The sequence below is a fragment of the Oreochromis aureus genome, linkage group 18, assembly GCF_013358895.1.
Source record: "Oreochromis aureus strain Israel breed Guangdong linkage group 18, ZZ_aureus, whole genome shotgun sequence".
Classification (NCBI taxonomy): Eukaryota; Metazoa; Chordata; class Actinopteri; order Cichliformes; family Cichlidae; genus Oreochromis; species Oreochromis aureus.
Window position 1 is genome coordinate 24,180,595 of NC_052959.1, and position 21,737 is coordinate 24,202,331.

General features: G+C 42.1%; 1 protein-coding gene across 5 annotated transcripts in view; it reads left to right on the forward strand.

The window, feature by feature from the left end:
- LOC116313381 (receptor-type tyrosine-protein phosphatase mu) overlaps positions 1 to 21,737 on the forward strand; it is a 158,286-nt gene that overhangs the window by 115,254 nt on the left and 21,295 nt on the right. For all 5 annotated transcript variants that reach the window (XM_031731057.2, XM_031731058.2, XM_031731059.2 and 2 more), the window contains 7 exons: positions 698 to 1,035; positions 3,425 to 3,505; positions 4,148 to 4,174; positions 7,301 to 7,494; positions 11,632 to 11,719; positions 12,602 to 12,678; positions 17,876 to 17,912. In XM_031731057.2, the coding sequence (XP_031586917.2) occupies positions 698 to 1,035; positions 3,425 to 3,505; positions 4,148 to 4,174; positions 7,301 to 7,494; positions 11,632 to 11,719; positions 12,602 to 12,678; positions 17,876 to 17,912 (842 nt within the window). The remainder of the gene's footprint in view (positions 1 to 697; positions 1,036 to 3,424; positions 3,506 to 4,147; positions 4,175 to 7,300; positions 7,495 to 11,631; positions 11,720 to 12,601; positions 12,679 to 17,875; positions 17,913 to 21,737) is intronic.

Here is a 21,737-nt window from a genome sequence, read left to right on the forward strand (position 1 = left end):
ACATATAAAAAAATGATTGGAGCACATGGCTAACACTTGCACTACTATAATGGTATGGTAGTACATAAAGGCATCCAAATAAATGGTAAAACTGCGTAGGAAATTTAATAAACATATACAGAATTGCACTAAAACCATAAATATGTCATACGGTTGTCTGTTTAAGGATATTTTTTTATTGCAGTCAAAACAGCAAAAGGTCTTTTGTATTTGAGTGGAGGTTGGATTTGTTTGTTCTTTGGGTAAAACCAATGCGTGTCCATGTACAGTATGTGGATTTGTGCACACAGGTTTTGTACGCTGTGCATTAATGGTGTTTGATCAGGGACAGATTGCTCGTAGGCTCTAGCGCATCAACTCAAAGTAGGTCAATAAAAGCAGGTTGACTGTTTCAGTTCACTGTTCACATCTCTAATTCTTTCACCCCAAAATACTCCAGCTAATTTTAAATCATCAGGGCCTGATGTATTTGGGTTAGAGAGTCACACCTTTGCACATTCTCCAGGATTCATATTTCACTGCTTGGGGAAAAAACATCTGGTTCCTAATGAAACCTAATGTGACCACAGCTCAGGGCACATTAGCTCACCCATCTCATTATATGAATGAGTCATCCCTACGAGCTTCATATCAGATCAATGTAAGCTGTGTCATTTCTGTTTTTGCCTGATCGTTTTTATTTGTCTCCTGTTTGAAGGAAACTGGCCAAGAAGCGCAAGGAGACACTGAACAGCACACGCCAGGAGATGACCGTGATGGTCAACTCGATGGACAAGAGCTACACAGAGCAGGGCACCAACTGTGACGAAGCACTGTCCTTCATGGACACACACAACCATACGCTGAACACCCGCAGCGAGTGTGCGCTCACGCTCAACGGCCGCAGCGAGTGTGCGCTCACGCTCAACGGCCGCAGCGAGTGTGCGCTCACGCTCAACGGCCGCAGCGAGTGCGCGCTCACGCTCAACGGCCGCAGCGAGTGCGCCCTCACTCTCAACGGCCGCAGCGAGTGCGCCCTCACTCTTAACGGCCGAGGTAAGACGGCCCCACATACCTCCCTTTTTACGCCGTTACACTCACAGAGCAGGGTGGAAGCAATTTATTAGGTTTGGTCAGGTGGGAAAGAAATCAGACTTGTCTGCACAGGAAATATTCAACCTGGGAAAACCTGAAAATATTTTCCTTGGTCCACTTTCCAATGAACTGTTGATTTAGAAATATTTTCAAGAAAAAGACCTAAAGTCATGTCTCCGGTAAATACTGGAGATTTGACGTTACAAAAGACATCCTTGCATTTGTTCTTAATAATGCTGGTATCAGAACTAAGTGTGAGACAAGACGGTGCAACTTTTTCTCAATAATATAAGAAAAAAGTGTATAAAATATATTTTTAATGAACAATCTTAACATTAGGGATTATTTTTGCTTTAATATGCAATGTTTTTAGTCAACATAAATGACATTATCCATTGTCCCTCTACAGGGAAACTGCTGTTTCAACTCCGCAGAAGAGAATTGGATATAAACATCTTTTGATATGATTTTGATCAAATTGTTTCTTTTTTTCTCTCTAGTGGAAACTTCCTTCTTTAGAACCCCTCGAGGGTTTCATCCACCCTTTTCAAACATTTCCTTTTAAATTGCTTCAGTTTCTCTAATTAATTTTTGTTAAATTAATTAAAATTCCTCTGAAATCTGCAAACTTACCATTTCAGCTAACTGTCACTAATGCCCACGCTAGTTCAGTTGCAGAAATGGTCGTCCAAACGCATGTTAATAGCCTGAAGCGAGTCTTGTATTGAGATCAATATTCAAGACTTCTTGAAATCCCAACACTGACCTTAAAGCTTATGAGCAGACATTAGAGCTCCAAGAAATCCGTCACGAGGTCCCAAACTCGTGCTGTTTCCAATTCATGACGGAAACACACAGCACGTACTAGATGGGCTCTGGTGTGATAACCTGTTCATTTTCTGTGTCCCAGGTTAAAGCTAATACTTTGTTGATGGACGGCTCGGCTAAGTCTGCACCCAGGGCTTGACCTAGTATAATCCCAGTCAAAACCATCAGATTAAAACTGCACAGCAGCTTCTGTCTCCACACCCCTGCAGGGGCTGAGCCCCAAAGATGCTTTGACCTTGATTAACTGTCTGTTAGTGTCGATGTTCAAATCTGGCCCCTCTGTCTGCCAGCGCAAATGATTTAAATGCATTATTTCTCACTTTGCCTGTCAGTTGAAAGCCCTCTCACACTCCGTGACCTTACGTTATTGTCGGTCGTGTCATTTTGGCTCAAAACATCATGGCTGACAGATTATAGTCCTGAACATACTGCCTGCGTAAACCCTGTTGGCGTAGCATTTCTGTTGACGTTGCATGAGGAGAAAATGACAGTCTTAGGAGTAAATGTCACTTCCTCCATGGTTTGTGTGACTATTGTTCTACTCTGGCCCCTTTGCTCTATCTCAGTGTCAAGCTACCTAATGATGATATCTTTAAAGCAACTGACTGAGGAGAATAGATGGGGTGGTTCACGATATCTTCTTTTTTTTTAAATCTGTGGATCTTTAACTGTTTTTTAAAAGTAGCTTTAAAAACTGAATTATTAATGCTTTTGGAGATTTGCAGGCATTCATGGACTTTAGAAGACTTGGAAAATGTGCAAGTTAAACTTACTTTTTTTTTAACTCATTTTTCATTTTTACTTTAACTTTTCAAAAATTATTTTGTGTATATAAATGAGAAACAATAGATTTCATTATCTATTTTTAATGTTTACTAATATTGATCATATTTTAGACGTGAGGATTTTTAAAGGAAAGCTTTATTATTTTGAATGTAATGCGGGTTCCTTGCGGCCTCTGGCTTTGTGAAATTGACAAAATAAGAAGCGACTTGTAGCAACTTGTAGCTCGGTGTGTGCCGTAAAAACACAGCAGCATGCATAATGCATTAGGCTGTTTTAAAGAACCGGAAAAATGACGAAAAGGATTGCACGCAAAGTCTGCAAAATCAACCAAATCAACCTCGACTCCACGAGGTTAAGTGCAGTTTATTTCTCATACTTGTGTGCTTTGCACGGCTAAGCCCAAAACACAAAGCCACATATTTTCTCACCTGCTTCTTTTGGTGTCGCCAGTGCAGTTTCTATTTAATTTAGTCAAGGTCTCCTAGATTTCTGCACCCATCACAATTTAGTAGATGTGAAAGGAATTTTATTTGTGTACTTAAAGTAGCTTTTCCCACAGGGTAAGTCCGAAACCTCAACGTGATCCTTTATGGTACATGCAAATTTCAAAAGCAAGACTTGTAAAGTGCATTATTACACTGGAATTTTACTGCAGTGGGAGTTGCTTCCACGATTAATAACTCTAGATTAGACTATTAATGCCTTTTGTTCTGTTCTTCCTCCCCCCCATCTGTAGCTGGATCATCACCATCGTCCTTCACACTACCAAAAGCCAACACTCTCAGTACTTCTATCCCCACCAACTCATACTACCCAGGTAAACATACTCAGTTTCCTCGTTATAATCCAGTATGTCAACACAGAAGTGCTTACTGCACAGCCTAAGCGGTGCTTTTAACAAATGATGAAATGAAAAGGGAAAAAATAGAAACGCCACAATAAATAAATAAGAGATGAAGTTTTATGGGCTCTTTTTTTATGTAAATTACAGCCTATTTCTGTAATGTGTGGTATGAATTTACCTAATAGAGTTGCTTTAAAAATTAGAAAACGATTTTACAAATGAGAAAGCAGCTAGATTAACTTTAGATGGCTTTACACTCTGCTACATTTCTGGTTATGTTTTATATCACTTTGCCAAGATGGATTTTAGCAGTTTAATTATGACTTCAGTTTATCCCAAATAATATCCATAATTGAGTGTCTTATGTAATCAGATCACAGCTCATTGATTAAATGGGGTAAAGGGCAGCTAGATTTATAATCAACTAAAGTTACTGTATAATTAGCTTGAATTTAAAATATGATCGGTTTCTTGTTATGCTGCTTGGCAAGAAACCAAAAAGCTGTCCATTAATTTCTGTTCATGTTATTTTTGTGCGTTATCTTTAATTATCTTTAATTTACTGCAACTCTCTTTCCTCCTCCAACTTCTGCGATTGTTTGGGGGTTTGAGCAGATCCCTTTGTGCCAACTGCTATCTTAGGTGAGACACATTTTTTCCTTTTGCCATTGCTGTTGAGTATTTATTCTTATCTCTATGCTAAAGAAAATGACCGTGCATTACATTTGTAAGAATGCTGTTTGAACACTTAACTGTGAGGCCAAAGAAAAGCACAATTTTTTATTTATTTTATGTATTATTTTTGTTTCATTCTTTTTTCTTTTTTCTTTTTTTTTTGGATGGCTCTTTTACTAAAGATGGCTTCCTCACTTCCATACCTGCCTGCTGCTTCCCCGTCTCCTCCTCCTCCTCCTCGTCTCCTATTCCTCCACCCTTCCCTAACTTCTCCCCCCCTCCTCCTCCTCCTCCTCTCCCTTCCTGTCCAACGAGGGGCTCTCCTGGGCTGAGGCTGGCTTCACTCCATCCCATCCGCATTGCGTGTCGTGCGTGTGATGTCACATACGTGTTTGACCTCTCATATGCATGGACAGACATGTGGACTGGATGTGGGGGAGTGTCTAAGAGGGGCAACGGGGGCGGGGGGCAGTTTGCCCCGGCAACTGAGGCGACAGCATGCTGGAGCCGTAGCAGCTGCACTGAGACACAACAGGCAAAAACTGTGTGAGAGGGAGGCCCAAAAACGCTCTCACTTAGCCCCCACAACCCTCTCCACCTTTAACCAGAACTTCCAAAAGCAGGATGCGTTCAGTCTGAGCATTTAAAGTCTAGCATTAGCTGTGCTGCCCTCCCCTCCCCTCTCTCCTCACTATGCATTAAACTCCCTTCCTCCCCTCCCCTCCGAAACAACAACCTTTTCTATTATTCTTTTTAATGTCGCTCCCTCTGCCTTTGGCTAACTGCTATTGACCTACTTGTTTTTGTTTTTGTTTTGTTTTGTTTTTTCCAGTGTTTATTCATCTTGTTCAGCGATAAAATAGAATTATAAAAAAGCATTTTGTTCTCCTGTTAATTATTACTGTCCTTTGTTGAAGATGCACAACAGCCCAAAGTGCGGCGTCTTACACGAGCAGATGCATTTCTACCAGCGAAGCCCACAAAGTAGCTACTAAGTGGGGCACTAGGAGTGTAATAATTTAATACTCAAGGACAAAAAGAAAGATGCAATAAGCAGCTCGACTGCAGCCTCACCACAAGCACCACTGCTGCATTTTTAAGTAGGCAACTTTAACAGTTGTTGTTTTTTTTTTCCTTTTCACATTAGTGCAACTTAAAGCAGCGTCTTTCATCACCGCTCTTGTGACAGCTGCTTATGTTAGTTCCGCATTTAATGAAGCGTGAAACGATTAACATAAAATTACAGCAGCCAGAAAAGGTTACATGCTTTCGGTTTGTGACACATTCAGTCACGGCATTGTCTCATCATTCGAGGTTAATGATCAAAACTGATTAGATCACAGAGTATCGGTTGCATTTCTGATTTCATCGCGCGCTAGTTTAAAAAAAAAAAAAGAGAACGAAAATGGCACAAATACAGGTGTTACCCCCCCCCCGAGCACAAATGGAAATAAAATTATAGCAATTAGAGAGAGGAATTCAAAATGTCAGAACGCTTAAAAAAATAATTAGCTTCATTAGCGTATGCAAGTCGGAGATCTGAAACAATTGCAGCTTTTTTTTTTCCAAAGACGATCATTATTTTTTTTTCCCCTTTTGAATCCATGACTTCCTTGTTTTGCTTTGTTTTTATTTTTTCTATTTTTTTTTGTCTTGCACTGTTGAAATTGCCCCATCCATCCACTCAACATCCCCCTTGACTAGGCTTTTATACCAAGGCAGTTTGAACTGGGAAGGCATGTGATCTTGCCCTGTAGAGTAGCTCAAACACTACTGTAACAGGTTCTCATGCTGGATTGTTGCTTATCCCCTCTCTCCTGTTTCTTCTCCTCTCTTTCTCTTTACATACGTAACCTCTTATGTATCTGCTATCTAAAAAGTGCCCATTAATGGTAAGTTTTCCCAAGTGGGCCCTGGGTTGGGGGAAGGAGACGGTGTTTACTCAGACAGCATGCCGACAGTGAGAGGCTGCTTCTGACACAGGCATTACGACATTTATTGCATGACAAGTGGACATGTTAGCATCTCACCACCCTTTCGTACCGTGCCACCAAGCCACCATTAGCTTAGCATGGTCAAAGCAAACACAGTGCCCCATGGCAGCATCACCACATGCATTCTCCTCCCATCTCCGCTTCCCTCTTGGGTTCTCTGTTTTTTTTCTATTTATTTGAGGTTTGGTTTTTATTTTATCTTATTTTGTTCATTTTTCGGGGAAGTATGGGTGGCAGGGGTTGAATCCACGCTGTGTCTGTGTGATGCTTCTGAAGGTGCCTGCTGCAACATGCTCACTGTGGCCCACCGCACCCCCTCACATCCTCCTCCTCCATGTTTTTGGACACCCTCCATCATCCGCTGGCTCCCCACAGCATCTGTGCCTCATGTCTGCCACTGACTGGATTACAGTATGAAAGAGCTGGAATGGAGTCTGACTCTCAATATGAGCTTCAGCCCAAACCAGCATGTTGTACTGCCGGTTAAAAAAAAAAAGAAAAAAAAAAGTTTTTTTTTTTTTAAAAGGAAAACTTGTTGTTTTTACAACACATTGATGGGGATTTTTATGATTAATGTATAATGTTTCTCACAGTTGAGAGCCACTGCTGGTAACAATGTTAAAAGCTTGTAGCATAAGGGTTTCACTTAGAGGATCTTGTTTTTAAATGGCGATGGACTCCTGTACAGCGCAGTATTTTCCAGCCACACTGAGACAGATGGACCTAAACCTTCCCACCACATGACTCATTCTATTACTCAATGATGTTGTGTTGTTGTGACCATCCATAACAAACAGATTACTAGTCGAGTTGTTGGTCAATCTGGAGGGTGGTGACATAATGCTAACCAGTAAATGAGATAATGTGCCATCTGTTAAGGAGAACAGTTGTAAGTCAGATATGAACACCTAACATTAAAGCTAGATAAATCAACTTTATATGTAAAAAAACTTCAAAAGAAACCACTTTCATTTACTGCTTCGAGCATTATGTCACCCGTATGTATCTTACAGCGATAAATTGATGACCTGTGATGCGACTTTAGCTCCTATTTCCTCTTGCTGACCTGCTCTGGCCTCTGTCTCTTTGTGTCCCACAGATGAGAGTCAGAACATGGGCAGCGACACAAGCAGCTTAGTCCAGTCGCACACTCACTCCTTGAGGAAACGGGAGCCCGTCGACGTGCCGTATCAGACGGGTCAGCTGCACCCGGCGATCCGCGTGGCGGACCTCCTCCAGCACATCACTCAGATGAAGTGCGCAGAGGGCTACGGCTTTAAGGAGGAGTACGAGGTAGGAAGCAGCCCAGCTGTCACCTCCCACCATTAAGGTTGCAAACCCAAATAAAGCCTGGTGATAGACTTGTAACATCTCCACTGAGGTTCTTGAATGGAAATTTTTATCAGTCTAATACGAGGCCTCATCTGTGTTATGGTGCACAGCCCCATGTCTCCTTCGCTGTCTCTCTCTCTCCCCTCTTTTTTTCTGCCTGCCTCTCTCTCTGTTTTGCACCGCACAGCAGAACTGTTTTGTTTCTCCCCAGATGCACTTTTATGATAAATTGTTAATGTACCCTGTCTCAGTGTGTTTACGGTGTGATTCGTTTTGTTGTTCATCTGTTCCTTGTTGTTTGCAGCGATTGTGCATTTTGTGTGCATGAGTGTGGTGGGGTTTTTTTTTTTTTTTTTTTGTTTTTTTGGTCAAAAGCTGCTGTCCTAATTCTCCTTGGAGACTCAGCTGTAGGCCAATGCGAAATGCACAAACTGCCTGTGTTAGACCGCGTCCCCTCCTTCACCTGAAACGGGCCGGATTATGCTGTTGCATAGTACTGGTAGCCTACCGCTTGTCGCGCAACAGCATCAGTAATCTGTCACTGCGCTTCTTACTGACACCAAACAAAAGATTTTGCCCCAGAAGGGCATCACTCTCATTTCCTCGCATTAGTGCAAGACTCTGGCAGGGTTTGGCAGCACTCCAGCCCTCCTTGCTGTCCCTCAGCACCACACCAGTCATCCTCAACTCGCCCCGATGCCATGTTGTAACAGACTGGCTTCGAGCTAAATCCTTCAGTTTCAATATATTATCCGTATCAGTTCGGCCTCTTGTCACATTTCGCCGTTATTGCTGCTACTTTTTATACAACACACTCCCTTTGTCACTGTTCCCTGTCCTCATCTTCTCTCTTAACGACCCTCACATTTGTTAACGTTCTCAGCTTACTTCTTTCTCTTACTTTATCTCTACCTCCTGTGTGTCTTCCTTACTTTCCTTCCTCTTCTCTTTATCTCCCGCCTTCTCTCCATCAGCTACCTGTCAGATTTATTGGTAATTAACTCCCCACATCCCATTCATGACTGTGGAATGAAATAACGTCGTCTCCCATTGCTACCTTCAGCATCCGATCATTGAGGGGTTGGAGTGCTTTGGGCTGCCTTCTGGGTCTAATCCGTTATGGATAAAGGGAGTTTGGGGTCCACGTGGCCAACATTGCATGGATTAATAGCAGTCGATCAACAGAGACGTAATATGGAACAACTGGCTGCTTACCCTGCTGTCACCTTATTGTCCACAGGCTGTTGCAAAAAGTCCTGTGGGGTGCTTAAAGTGTGCAATGGAGCTCATTCTCACATGGCTAGAGCGATTCATTTGTATGTTTTGTTCCACTGCTGTCTTATATATATATCTCTATCTCAATCTGTCTTAAGGTTAATGCCCTTTTTTTTAAATAACCGTTTATTTTTCATGATGAGATTGGAGCTTAGTGCACCTCTAAACCTGTTGACTTACACTGTACTATATCTCTCTCTGACCCATGCTTCTTGTTATTCTGTACGTTAACTTTGGATCAGATAAATGAGGTAAGAAAAATACTTTTTTTTTTGTGAGTTTATTTATTTATTTTTTTTAGACTTGTAGATTTATATCACAAACCTGACAGGATCAGTAATGGTTGCTGGCTATTTTTAAGACCCTGTGGAATTAAAACATCACTTTTTTTTTTATTTAGTTTGAAAAGGGCATTTACCAACAGATGTTATGCAGCATTATCAAAGTATCTGACAGTGTTCAGTTGGTGAAATATGTAGAGCAGTGACATTTTTCTGTTTACCTTTTTTCTTTAGCGTCACTGTGAAATGCTTTTTCTTCCCTTAGTCAGACATTGTGAGCGCCACAAATCCTCCGCAGCCTGATTCTGATGTTTATAAAGCTTTTCAAAAGCATACTTAATACCCCATCAGTTATTAAGAGAATAATTTTTATAGTAAAAGTGCAGTAGTTTGAAAGATAAATGGAATACCAATGTATAATTAAAACGGACTGATCAATCATATACCCAATCCAACAAAGTACCAAATTTAATTCTAAGCTCGGGCTACCTTGTGGATTTATTGACTGGAAATTGGATGTTACCATTAGAAGGGACACGGTAAACACTTTAAACTTTGCAAAAGCCATGTTGTATACTTTGTAAAAGCTTTATAAGGCCGTGTGTGTTACAGACCTAACAAAGCATTTTGCATGTCCAGCCTCCTGCACGTGGGTGCACAGTTTCGCCGTGCAAACAGGAAGCAGAAACAAGTTTCAGCTTCATTAACGCTGCCATGTCGTCACTGTTCCACTTGTGTTCAGCCTGTTTCATGTCGAGAGAAATGTGTTGTATCTAGCCTATTGCGAGAATCCTGAAATTCTTTAAGCTCCAACCACAAATGAACACTAGTCAGTCTGAATGAGCCTCCTCTTCTCACATAGTAAAAGATTAATTAATACAGAAGCAACTCACTAAACGTTCCTGCTTCTGTTCGACCATCCATGTTTTGTTTATTTTTGTTTCTGGTTTGTTTTTTGTTTTTTACTTCGCCATGGTGTGTACTTTGTGTCAAATGTTTTATCCCTATCCACAGAAATTACTCTGCTTTTCACGTACGGTTAAGTAGTTCCAGACAAAGAAACAGCATAGCAGAATAACTGTGCAGGGACTGGAGTGCAGCAGGTAGTCTGTAATTAAAAACATACTAAGTTGGATCTCTGCCAGTGGGAATAATTGAGGAAGGTGAAAAACTACCTGCAGACGAGCTGCAGTAAAGTACAATTCATCACATACCTTTTGCTACTAAATACTTTTTACAGGTGGAGCCTTCAGTTGTTTTTCGATACGCGTCGGGCGAATAGCCATTTATTCCCTGTATGTGCATTTAACCTTTAAATTGAAAGCCTTCGTGTAATCTCTACCTCTCGGGACATTCATTATTTTACCCCCATGAGAATTCATGATCATAACTGCTGGAGGAATATGACTGTAGCGGGGTCACTCAGATTAAGAGAGAGCTATTTTAAAGTTGCCAGGTAACGCCTTTGTGCTTGAGGATGATTTGTCCTTACAGGCTTGATATTAGGCTTGTATCCTTCACACCGACAGCACGACATTGGCCTGTGCATTTCCTCAAGAAATACTGCCACTGGAGGAGGCCTATATAATCCATCTTTGGGACATGCTTCCATCTTCACTGGAAGGATGGAACATATTTTTAGCATATTAAAGCTGTTTCTCAGTGAAATCACTAATCCTTAGGACTTCATACAGGAATATGTCCTTGTGTGGTCTCTGAAAGGCCTTTATATGCTAGACAAACTGCCTGCTGCCTGCCACAGCACTGAGATGAATCGAGCCATCAAGTCTTAGAGCAGTGATGATTGAAGACGATGCCTCCTACTCCTCACTAAAAGGAACTCTCAAACAGTCTCTTTAACCTCCGTTAAACGTTCCTGAATCTTTATTTCCAGATGGTCTGCCCCGTAATGTATTACCTGACTTTTCAAATGTGCATTAGCTTACTATCAAAAAGACAGAAAACCATGTTTTTCTGTAGGCTAGTCCGCTCGGAGCCAGCCCCACCCGCCCTTGCTGAACAGCGGTGGACTGGCAGTGTAGATGTATTTTCATAATTTGGCTTAATTGTGCCTGGTGTGCCATCAGAATGGAAATCTCCCCAGTGAGAGATGATAAATATTTCATGAGGGTAATCTGAGCAGAGCAGTTTTGATGTGTAGACGATGAGCTGGCTTTATTTTTCCCCGCGACGAGCTGATTGAGTCCTTCAGATGAGGGAGACAGACAGCCGCCGCGGTTGCTCCACCCAGCAGAGCGGCACAGGGGGAGAGGTTTGAGTGTGACACCCGCTGCATCTGCCCTAATGGCACTCGCTGTTTGACACAGCTCCCCGGGATCCACCATCCTCCCTGTGTTTCATGCCTAATAACACTGGGAATCTATCTCTTTCTGTGTCTGTTGCCAGCGCTCACTTCCTCCTGTTTTGTAGAGCTGAAAGAGAAAGAATGTATTCTTTAGCCTGGTTATCATTTGGAGTGTTCACACATGACACAATATTTCATCCCCCTCCCCTCTCTCTGTCCTGTTTTTTCTCCTTTCAGAGCTTTTTTGAAGGACAGTCTGCGCCATGGGATTCTGCCAAGAAGGATGAGAACCGCATGAAGAACCGATATGGGAATATTATTGCATGTGTGTACAAAGCACCTCCTCAACGCTCATGAATTTTTGTTCTCATTCTTCTGCCTGATTTATTGGCCAGGCTTGTGACTGGATGACTATAAGCTGCTCAAACCGAGTTTTATTATCAGCCAACGAGAGCAGCCTTGACCTTTCCAATCTACTTTTATATTCATCTTCCTTTACTGTCTTTACCGTTATGAGACATAAGCCTATGCAGGATGTGGCACGCAAAGCTTATACAGTGTTTGAAAAAGAAATGTTGATTTTGCAATTAATCTCTATAAGAGTTCAGTTTAACCCTCTTTAATAACTGATGCCATGGAAAAACTTTGAAGATCTAGTTCTTCTGACTGCCATCAGTTAAAGGGGCATTGCCCAACTTTGCAACAAAAATGACGTCAGCTGGCCACGATTACGAAACTGTCATTTGAAATCAAAAGTTAAGGCTCTGTGGTTCTCTTGCCATCAATTGTTCCCCACATTTAAAAAGATTATTATGCTGCACGTGTATTATTTTGTTGCATAGCGATCTTTTTTTTAACTAAATTTTACTAAAGTAGCAAGTTTTAAGGTTAAGAAAAAATGGTTTAGACTATGAATTTGTGATTTTTACCTGACGATAGGGTGGTGGCGGTTGTAATGAAGACGGTCACGTGAACGCTGTCTATGAGACATGTTGCATTTTTACGGCACCAATTTCATTTTTGCCTCTGTATGATGCCAGTCTGACCATGCTTTTATTGCTCTATCACCCCCTCTCCTCCTCTTATAATTTCTCTCTATTCCTTTTTACTGTCTGTCTCTCTGTCCCTCTCCCCCTTTTCTTCTCCCGATGCCCTCGTTAATATGATTAATTCAACACTGGTTTCTTCCTCTCTGCCTCTCTTCCAGATGATCACTCCCGTGTCAGGCTGCAGGCCCTGGAGGGGGAACAGAGCTCCGATTACATTAATGCAAATTACGTTGATGTAAGTACACACACCAGCCAGCGCCACCAACGCAAAGGTCACTGCGCTTCCTCTTGGGGGGAGAGAGAGGGCGCTGGTGCCGCCGTCACAGGGGGGCCTGAGGGACAGTGCTGCCCAGCCGCCTGTCCATCACAGCTACACGCACACACACAAACACACTGCCTTTATTTGACTTTAGAGGGCTGCTGTATCACTCTGTTCATTGGATATATTAAGAGGAATAAAGATCAGAGGCTGACAGCACTGGGAGAGAGAAAAGGCAAACCCGCACAGAGGGGAAACTGAGGTTATAGTTTTGGACTTTGCTTTGAACAACATTATAAATGAGAACCAAAAAGATGAGAAAGGGAGTGAGGTTTCATAGATGATTACTTAGTAAAGTTATAGTGAATGAAGCTGAAATAATACACTGCTTTTCAAATGGAAACAAAGCACATATATAGACAAAACAAGTTAAAGTTATTAGCAGAGCTTCGAAGACTGTTCTGTTGCTTTGCAACACTGGAAACAATGTTCAAGATTAACAATCAAACAGCAAACGGGTTGCTGTATGTAACTCAGTTTACTACAATAAATGATTCATGTGAGTTTTTCTGACCCGCACAGCCTACGAACCAGGCGGATCTGATAGCTCATTATTTATTGGCTGTGGCAGAATGTGCCTGGCCTGGTTCCCACAGAAACATATTTTTTACCCGGCCTTGCCTTTGTAGGTCCACTCACAACCATTTATCTGCTATGAGGTGGGTTTGATGCAGTGACTTGCATATCTGCCTGGATCTGGTTGATGTTGGGTGTAGGCTATTGTGTCCAGAAGTGTCTTGGTCTCGACTTGTTGATAACACCCTTTGTAAACTGAACTGAGAGGTTCCAGCATAGCATTAGCTGCAACAGATCAGCTGATGACCCTCTCCATATGTGGTAGATCGTCTCTAGGCTGCACTATTTACGTTGCTTTCATCTACAGTCACACAAGGGAAAATGGTGATTGAAAACCACAGTTTGACCAAAATTATTGCAATCATGTGCAGCTGTGTGCCTTGCGATGGAAATTAGTTACCACAACTATTTGCAATCAGTCCCAGACAGTAAAAAAGAAAAAAAGAAACCTTCACCAATCACCGAGTTTTCTTGTGCATGGAGTTTGCCAACCTGTTTTCCTCTAGTGTGAATGGGGCCTTAGCCTGCCTGCAACTGCTACATATCTACAAGCTACTTTGCAACCTGCCTGCACCCTAGATCTGACTTAATATCATGCCTGCACTCTTCTGAAAAGAGGGATTTTGCTGCTGTTCTCTCTGCATCCGGCTGAAAGTGCAGAAGGTCCCAAATGAGAGCTATAATGTAAAATATAATTTAAATAACATTCGTCTTTTGAGTGTAGTGAGCCTTACTGAAATGTCGTTTCTGATATTAAAGTTTGATCATTTATGTCTACCTATCCATGCTTGTCTACTTCATAAGACATTTGTAGCAAGACAGGAAAGTCCCTGTAGTGTTATATTTACTTATTCCAGAGAACAGTCATTAACATAATTTTAGGACCTGGTGGTTAGGAAATTTAAAATTAGTTAAACTTTTGAAACGACTGCTGTGGTCGTTATTCTAGCGAGGAAAATCTTGACAGACTGTATTTGATCTCTCTGCTTGATATCTGCATAAGGCAGCTGCTGATTTCGTTACTCTTAGATGCTGAAAAACTCTCAAGGACGCCCTAAATTAAAGTAGACACAGCAGTATCTGCAGAGGTTCGGTTACACTTCTTACCTCAGGGAAGTCCTTGCAAAACAGCTTCTACATGCACTGGAATGACTTGGCATGCTGTTACAGTAAGTAAAAGTTATTAAAAACTGGCGTCAGACATGGCTCAGGTTTAAAACAGTGCTAACTCACTTAGCTCGCGCAATAGAGAAGCTCCTGATCTGACCTGATTTGCTGTTAATAGCAGTGTTAGTAGCAGGATGTGACCAATCACTGCAGCTCACTGGTCTCCTTAGGCAGATGCTTCCACTCCATGTGTAATGGGCCGGTGATGTACCTGACTCCCTAAGTGGTTTTTCGCTCAGGAGAGAACCCTCCCTCGGTCTCCCATCTTCTCTTCCCCCACCCCTCTAATGTGGTAATTTGTAATCTCTTGTTACGCCTTCAAACATAAATTCATAATGCAAGGTGTGCCACAGCAAATGCAGGGGGCTTAAATTATTTACCTTTCCCACCATTCAGTTTATGGCCCATTATGCTGCAAAAAGTGGCGCTGCGGAGAAGACGCTCGCAATAGAGAGGGTCCCATTATAAGATAAGAATATACGCATATTAAAGAGAGCCCTGATTGAAAAGGATTTCCATCGCTCTGCCAGCTTCATTGGAAAAGTACTTAGTAGAAATGCAGGCAGATGGGTAATGATGTTTTTGCTCTTCAGAAAGCTTTTTAACCCATCTAAAAGCTTGTCCTGCCTAATAAACTCTTATGTGTAGAACATTTCCCACAGTGTTTGTTATTGTACTCTATAACACTGCCGATTATTCCGAGCCATTCTGGTATGTTTCCTTTCTCTCCAGCTGATTGAGTATTTTCATAAACATTTGGAAGGCAGAGGAAACGTAGTGTAATAGCCTGTTTGCTGTAGAGTCATGTGTGTACATATGGGTTTTTGCTGGGTCTCTTAACTGGATATTGGGGTGATGCAGTGGTTCGGTGAATTTGCAGGCTTGTGCAGAAATCACTCAGTTGTTCACAGAGCTCCTGTCTCCTAAAATGTTCATGTTCACTGACTGCTAATTCGCCTCAGCAGAAAACATTATCTGATCCACATTACAATTTTATCAGTGTAACCACAAAATGCTGATATTTAGCAAAGCTGCAGACTCGTTACCGAAACAGTACCTACGCCCCATCTGCAAGACTATCACCATCAGCATACAGTAGTTTGATTTTCCAAACTTTTCTGAATCCATAACGACTTGAGCCATAAAACGGGATGAGCTAGCTTTTACAGTATTTAAGCAAGTCAACAGGCTCTAACCCTCATCAAGTGGTCTTGTATCCTAAAGCTAACAGCACATGGGAGAAAAGAAGCAAACTTTAACCTTGTGTCTTAAACATCCAACCACCCGTCCTTGCTGGCTTAATCCTGCAAGGGGCTTGGGGGCAAAAATAAGCAGAGGGGACGACCGCTTATGGTAATTTGGTTAAACAATTTTTTTTACTGCGATGTGCTCACTCTGTATGTTTTGGCACACAGATCTCTACATCTGTGCCCACTTTAAACAGCTCAGTGTCAGCTTGAAACTTCTTCCCACAGGTTTGGGACCAAGCAACAGTTCAACGCAACATTTCACTTTTCCTGTAACAGACTCCGCTTCAGGTAAAAGGATCCAGTAAAGAAGGAAGAAGGGAAATATGGAGAAAAGAGAAAACACAAGTCGTACAATCATGAAATAAAAGTCAAAAGATGTTTTATTTGGGGGGTTGGGTGTATTTATAACTTTTTTTTCTAACTTGAAGGTATTCATGTGAGCCTTCAGAAAAGATTTAAGAATATGATCATAAAAACCTAATAATTATAATAATAATTCCATTTTAAAGGCCTTAGGGATTGCTTGGAGTAAGGGGCCTCAGGGCATTTTCTTTGCTTTTTTCCCCTTTAGTAATATGGCATATGACTTATTTGTAGAATAGCATAAGGATATTACATATTCTAGATTGGGGGAGGGGGGATGCTAGGGGGAAAAATGTGAAAATATCACTTACTCTGTTTTCTCCTAAATGTATTTGGCAAAGCAAAAATTTCCAGGTAATAGGGATAGGTATTCCAGATTTGCAAAAGTAGGCTATCTAATGATATTCAAATTGAAAATGCCAGTTCATGCCCACAGGCAAAAGCACTTCATGCTGCATATTTTAGACATTCCACTCGCCAGCTTTTCTTACTGGAAAGAATTAATGATCACTGTAATCAGCAATGCAACAAAACACAGACGGCACATTTAATTCCTGCTCCTAACTTATGCGGCCCTGGAAAATAAAACTGCTTTTTCCAGTTAATAAGAGCAATATTGACATTTCTACATCTTTACCTTCTCGCGTTAAAGATATGCTCTTGCGTGCCTGATATAACATGCTTACAGAAAGCCACGAGCCCATTTATAGTAAGCGCTACTCACCTGACACTCACTGTCAGGGCCCTTCCTTTCTTTCCGTCTCTCCCTCGCTAATCCGACAGAGTATTGGGCCTCCACTTTACTTGACAGAGCATACATGAAAGCACAAACAAATCTCCTCCTCAGTCCAGAGATAAAGAAGTCATTAAAAATGGAGGACAGCTGAATAGCTGGAGGAGCCCTGTGGATGAGTGAGTGAGGAAAATATCCTTTGTGTCTTTTCTCCCTTCATTGGAGGAGCGTTAATCACAGTCCAAGTTAAATTGAATATGAGTGAGATAAGCAGAGCAGCAGGGGTGGATGGGAAGTGGTGGTGGTGGGGGGGGGTAGACAGTCAAGGGGAGGTTGGGGCGGGGAAGAGCCTTTAAGTCCTAATGTTTTGTTTCCTGCCTCATATCTCTGGAGAGAAGACAAGGAATTGGACAAATAAAACTTGAAGGGATTAGAGTAATCCGTGAGACTAGGGGCCTATTGTGAAGATCAGTGCTGTTAGTTGTATCTTGGGGATTATCAACACTTTGGCTGCTTACTCCAGAGGTGTGCCGTATATAGAGTGTATGATGGAGAGTGGTTTTTTGCATCTTACATCTAGCAGCATCCATCATGAGCTTTCAGTCGTGCATCTTGCAGTTGGATGTTGAAACAAAGAGCTGAAAGGGTGTGCAGTGGCAAACAGCTGGCAGACCTACTATGCAGAGTATTTCTTGAAAGCAAGCACGCAAATCTCTGAAATAATTCCTCTTGTGGCAGAGTGGCGTAGAAGCGAGAGTTCATCTTGGCTGCAGAAACGCAGGGCATCTGAAACAAACAAACAAAAATGCGTTAACTGGGATTTCTATACAGTTCAAATCTGTTCAGTGATGAATGTGATGGTTTTGCATTGTAGGAACAGACTGAGTTTGCATGCAAAGGTCAAAAAAACCCAACTAAATGTCAAGAGCAGTGTCTTTTTTTAGCCTCTCTGCACTGGTCTTTCAGGAGAAGATGGAACATAAAGTGATTCTTATATTCTCTCCTTTTTTTCCTCTGTTTGCAGGGCTACCACAGGCCAAATCACTACATCGCCACTCAGGGTAAGAATAAAAAACTTTCTAAAAATTGCAAGACTCTCTAGATTGGTGTGTGTGGGCGGTGAAAATTTAACGGTGTCTGTTTGTTTGGGCAGATGGATGTGTGCAGGTGTTTGCGAATATCTATCTGAACATCCCCGCCGTTGTTTACATACGCTCTTGCAAACTACTCTTTGATGCTCAGTCAGGTGTGTGCTCGGGGAGTCTGGTGCCTCTCGGTGTGCACACGCAAACGCACGTACCTACGCGCCTCTGAGCAAGCGTAGCGGCACGCTTTCTCGCTGTCTGTTTCCATCCCGTCGGTGGTGTGGGAGCCATTAATCAGGCAGTCTGGGAGTAGGCTGAATAAATAAATGGATTAGCTGACATGTACAGGCGCATTTTGTCACTGTGTTAATCTGGCCGGCAGATTCGCAGAGTGAGGAGCACTTACCGTGACCCCAGAGGTTAAGTCTGATTGATGGTTAATTGTTATGAATTTTGCATCGCGAGCCTCACTCCCACACAACAGGGCAGCATGCATGGGGATTTTACATACCACTTAAGAAAAAAAATCAGTGGAAGAGAGGAAGAGAAAAAAAAGATACTATTATTATTATTATTTTTGCGAAGAGGCCTTAATGGATTCACAATCTGCTTTGGCGGAGCTGGGAGTTGCATAATTACCTGTTTATTAGTGCATTGCCTCTCTTCCTCAGTGTCTCAATTAAAACAACGCTCTGTTTGCTCTTACTTCAGAAAGAGATGGCATACTAATCAGGCAGTGGTCGCTCGGTTTGCACGTCTGTCTGTATGAATGGCACCTAGTTTGAACTGCCTCGCGCTGACCGCCGAGTCCAGCACTCGAAACTGAGCTGTCAAGTGCCGACTCTCTCCCGTGGGCCTCGAGTTCACCAAAACAAGGAGGTATAACTGGCAAATTCAACTCTGAAAGAGTTTCATCTGGATTATTATGACTTCTATAATTGTCCTATAGTCATTAAGAGCATTCCAATTTTCATTAAAAAAATATGCATGAGGAGATCAGCAGTCAAAGAAATGTTGCAAACAAGGCCCTCTCTAAGATGAAAAGCTCGAGAAGCCAAACGTGTTTCCATTCAAGTTAATTAGCCCCTGTTTTCTCATTGAGCTTGCATAATAAGTCCTCATTTTCCATCGACTGTATCGCAAGCATGATAAGGTTTTTCACTGGGTAGATCCATCCAGTACGAAAGCGCGGAGGTGTGTGTGTGTGTGAGAGAAAGAGTGTGGAAACATCTGTATTCTCTGGGAGACCAGGCCCTTTTATAATTCATCATCAGCTCCGGCAGACTGACAGGAAGGAAGCCTCAGTCTGCTGACACTGAAGCAAAGAGCAGCCAGAGATGATAGGAAAGCCAGACACAGACCTGTCTCTCTCAGTCAGACAAACGGCATACTGTAGCACCTGAAAAGAGCACCTGGGCATTGGCACACTTGCTGAAAATGAGGGAGTAGTCTTCCTCTCTCCCCCAGTAAAGTTTTTCAGTGAATGACACTTCCACTCAAGTCCACTGGGACCAGCAGTAGCTCAGGAAAATGAGACCCGCAATACTGCTGGATAAGCTAAAAAATCTTTGTCATAAATTGGTTGTGGAGGTGGTTTGCGGTGTGCTTAATATGGCAGACAGGTGGGATAACTTTGTCCCCGTTCTATAATGCTATAAACTACAATGACACTCATTAGTTTGGGGTTTATTGACGAGTCCCTTTGCTCTGTCAAGGTGACAATGGCAGGTAGAACAGCTGTCACTCCATAAAAGCCTCATCACCCAAGCTCTGCTCCTCATTATGTAGGTCAGTCTCTCATCCACAGCTTCTTTTTTTTTCTGCAGCAATACAATAACTGTCTGTCAGTAATTCTCTAACTGCAGCTCACCTACTTAGCAGATTGAATGTGTGCATGCGCCTCAGCCCTCCCGTATCGACGCCTCTCCTCTGTCCATTATTATGTCCTGCAGATCGCTTTAAATACTGATCAGACGTGAGCCTCCTTCTAGTGGAGACTGAATTACACTGACACCGGGGATGCAAACAGCTGCGATAACCCCCTGCATCCTCTTGGTGATGTGGAAAATATTCATGACACGGGAAATGGTTCAATTTCATCAAGCTTTCCCCCTCCGGTCTTCTCCACTTTCCCCTCCCCCTCCTTCACAAGCAGCAAATGTCACCAGGAGCCCAAAAGTTTTATTATTTACAGGTTAACATCTCAAAGCCCAGCAGGGGAGGTGTGGGGTTGGGAGATGGGAAGAGGGAGAGAGCAAATCAATGATAAGCGAGTGTATATTATGCCACAGCCTGCCACATGTAATATTAATGGGCAAGAGGGGAGCATCACCTGCATGTTTGTCTGTGAGTGTCTATGTGAACATGTTGATCAGAAATTTTGTGGCATACCTGGCTTGGGGATTCTACAGCTGTCACACTCTTTGCTTCTGAGGAGGTGCAGGCCTAGTCCCAAAACACAGCATCAGCTGCAGCAGCGTTAGCTCTCTGACAGCTGGAAGTGAAGCTCCTACTTGTGTTCTTCCTCTGTGAAGTGCCTCTTCCAAACTTCACCAACTAGGCACCACGCACTCTGTACTACAAACAGTGCTCTCTGCTTGTATTCTTCAAGTGAGCTCTCAGACTGATTTCTCTGATAATAACCTGTGGCCTAGTCTTTGAGAATGTAAGCTTTCCCCTCGGTACAGCTAGCTATCAAGATTATTTGTTTGTGTCGAAACTGATTTTTTTTAATAGTGTGTTTGTTTGTTTTTTCTTTTGAGACTTTATTTTTTATCTTAAGGTACCAGAAATGACTTTTGATTGCCTGAATCTGTACTTTAAAAAGGATTGTACTTCAAAATTGACAGTACTGCCACACTTGCTGTCTTGAATAAAAGCCAAGAGGAGGTTAGCAATGGTTAAGTACAGTGCTGTGCAAGTCTTAAGTTACCACTGATCTCTTTATAGTTTGTTTGAAAGAAGCCAGGCTTTCTCAGTTTTTTTTTTTGTTTTTGTTTTTTTAGTTTTGTGAGAAATAGTTCTCCAAGCTTTTCTAAAGGTCTTTCAAAGGTTTTCTTTGGGCATTGGATACATTTTTTTTTTTTTACTCATTTCAGTCCAGTCCTTGTACCCGACCATTTTCAGAGAAATGTTTTTGTTAAGCATCTTAGCACTGGCCTATGAATCATTCAAGCATAAAAAGGACCTAACTCAGGGGATGAACCACTGTGTCTATGCGTAACAGAAAAGTTGTCAAAGAACCAATTTTAAATTGTAACTTTAGGCAATTTTTTACAATTTCCACTTTAAAATGTTCCCATTTCTTTAGTTGACAGCCATAAAATCATGTTTTTATGGCAAGCCTAAAATACTATCTACTGATTGACCAGCATCTGAAAGTCATGTTCTTAAGAAAAAATCCATCAAAGATCTGGCACAGGACCTGAGAGATGCATCTGCCCCTTCAGTTGATTTATCTGCTGTTGTGAGTCCTCATCATAAATGGTCTTAGTGGAAGGGCAGTTTTGAAAAAGCCATTCTTCAAGAAGAGAAACTAAGAGGAATGGCTTAGGTATGCCAAATTACACAATAGCAGGACTGAAAATCAGTAGCAGCAGAGCTTGTGGAGTGATGAAGGAGGTCAGGTACAAAAAAGTGAGTGTTTACAGAACAGCAATGTGTAAAACACGATGGAGGCTCTGTAATCGTTTGGGGCTGCGTTTCAGCCAGTGGTGTTGATGGCCTTGTTAAAATTGGTGGACCTGTGAACACATGAAAATAACGAGATCTTGATCCAACGTGCAGTTTCATTCAGCATCC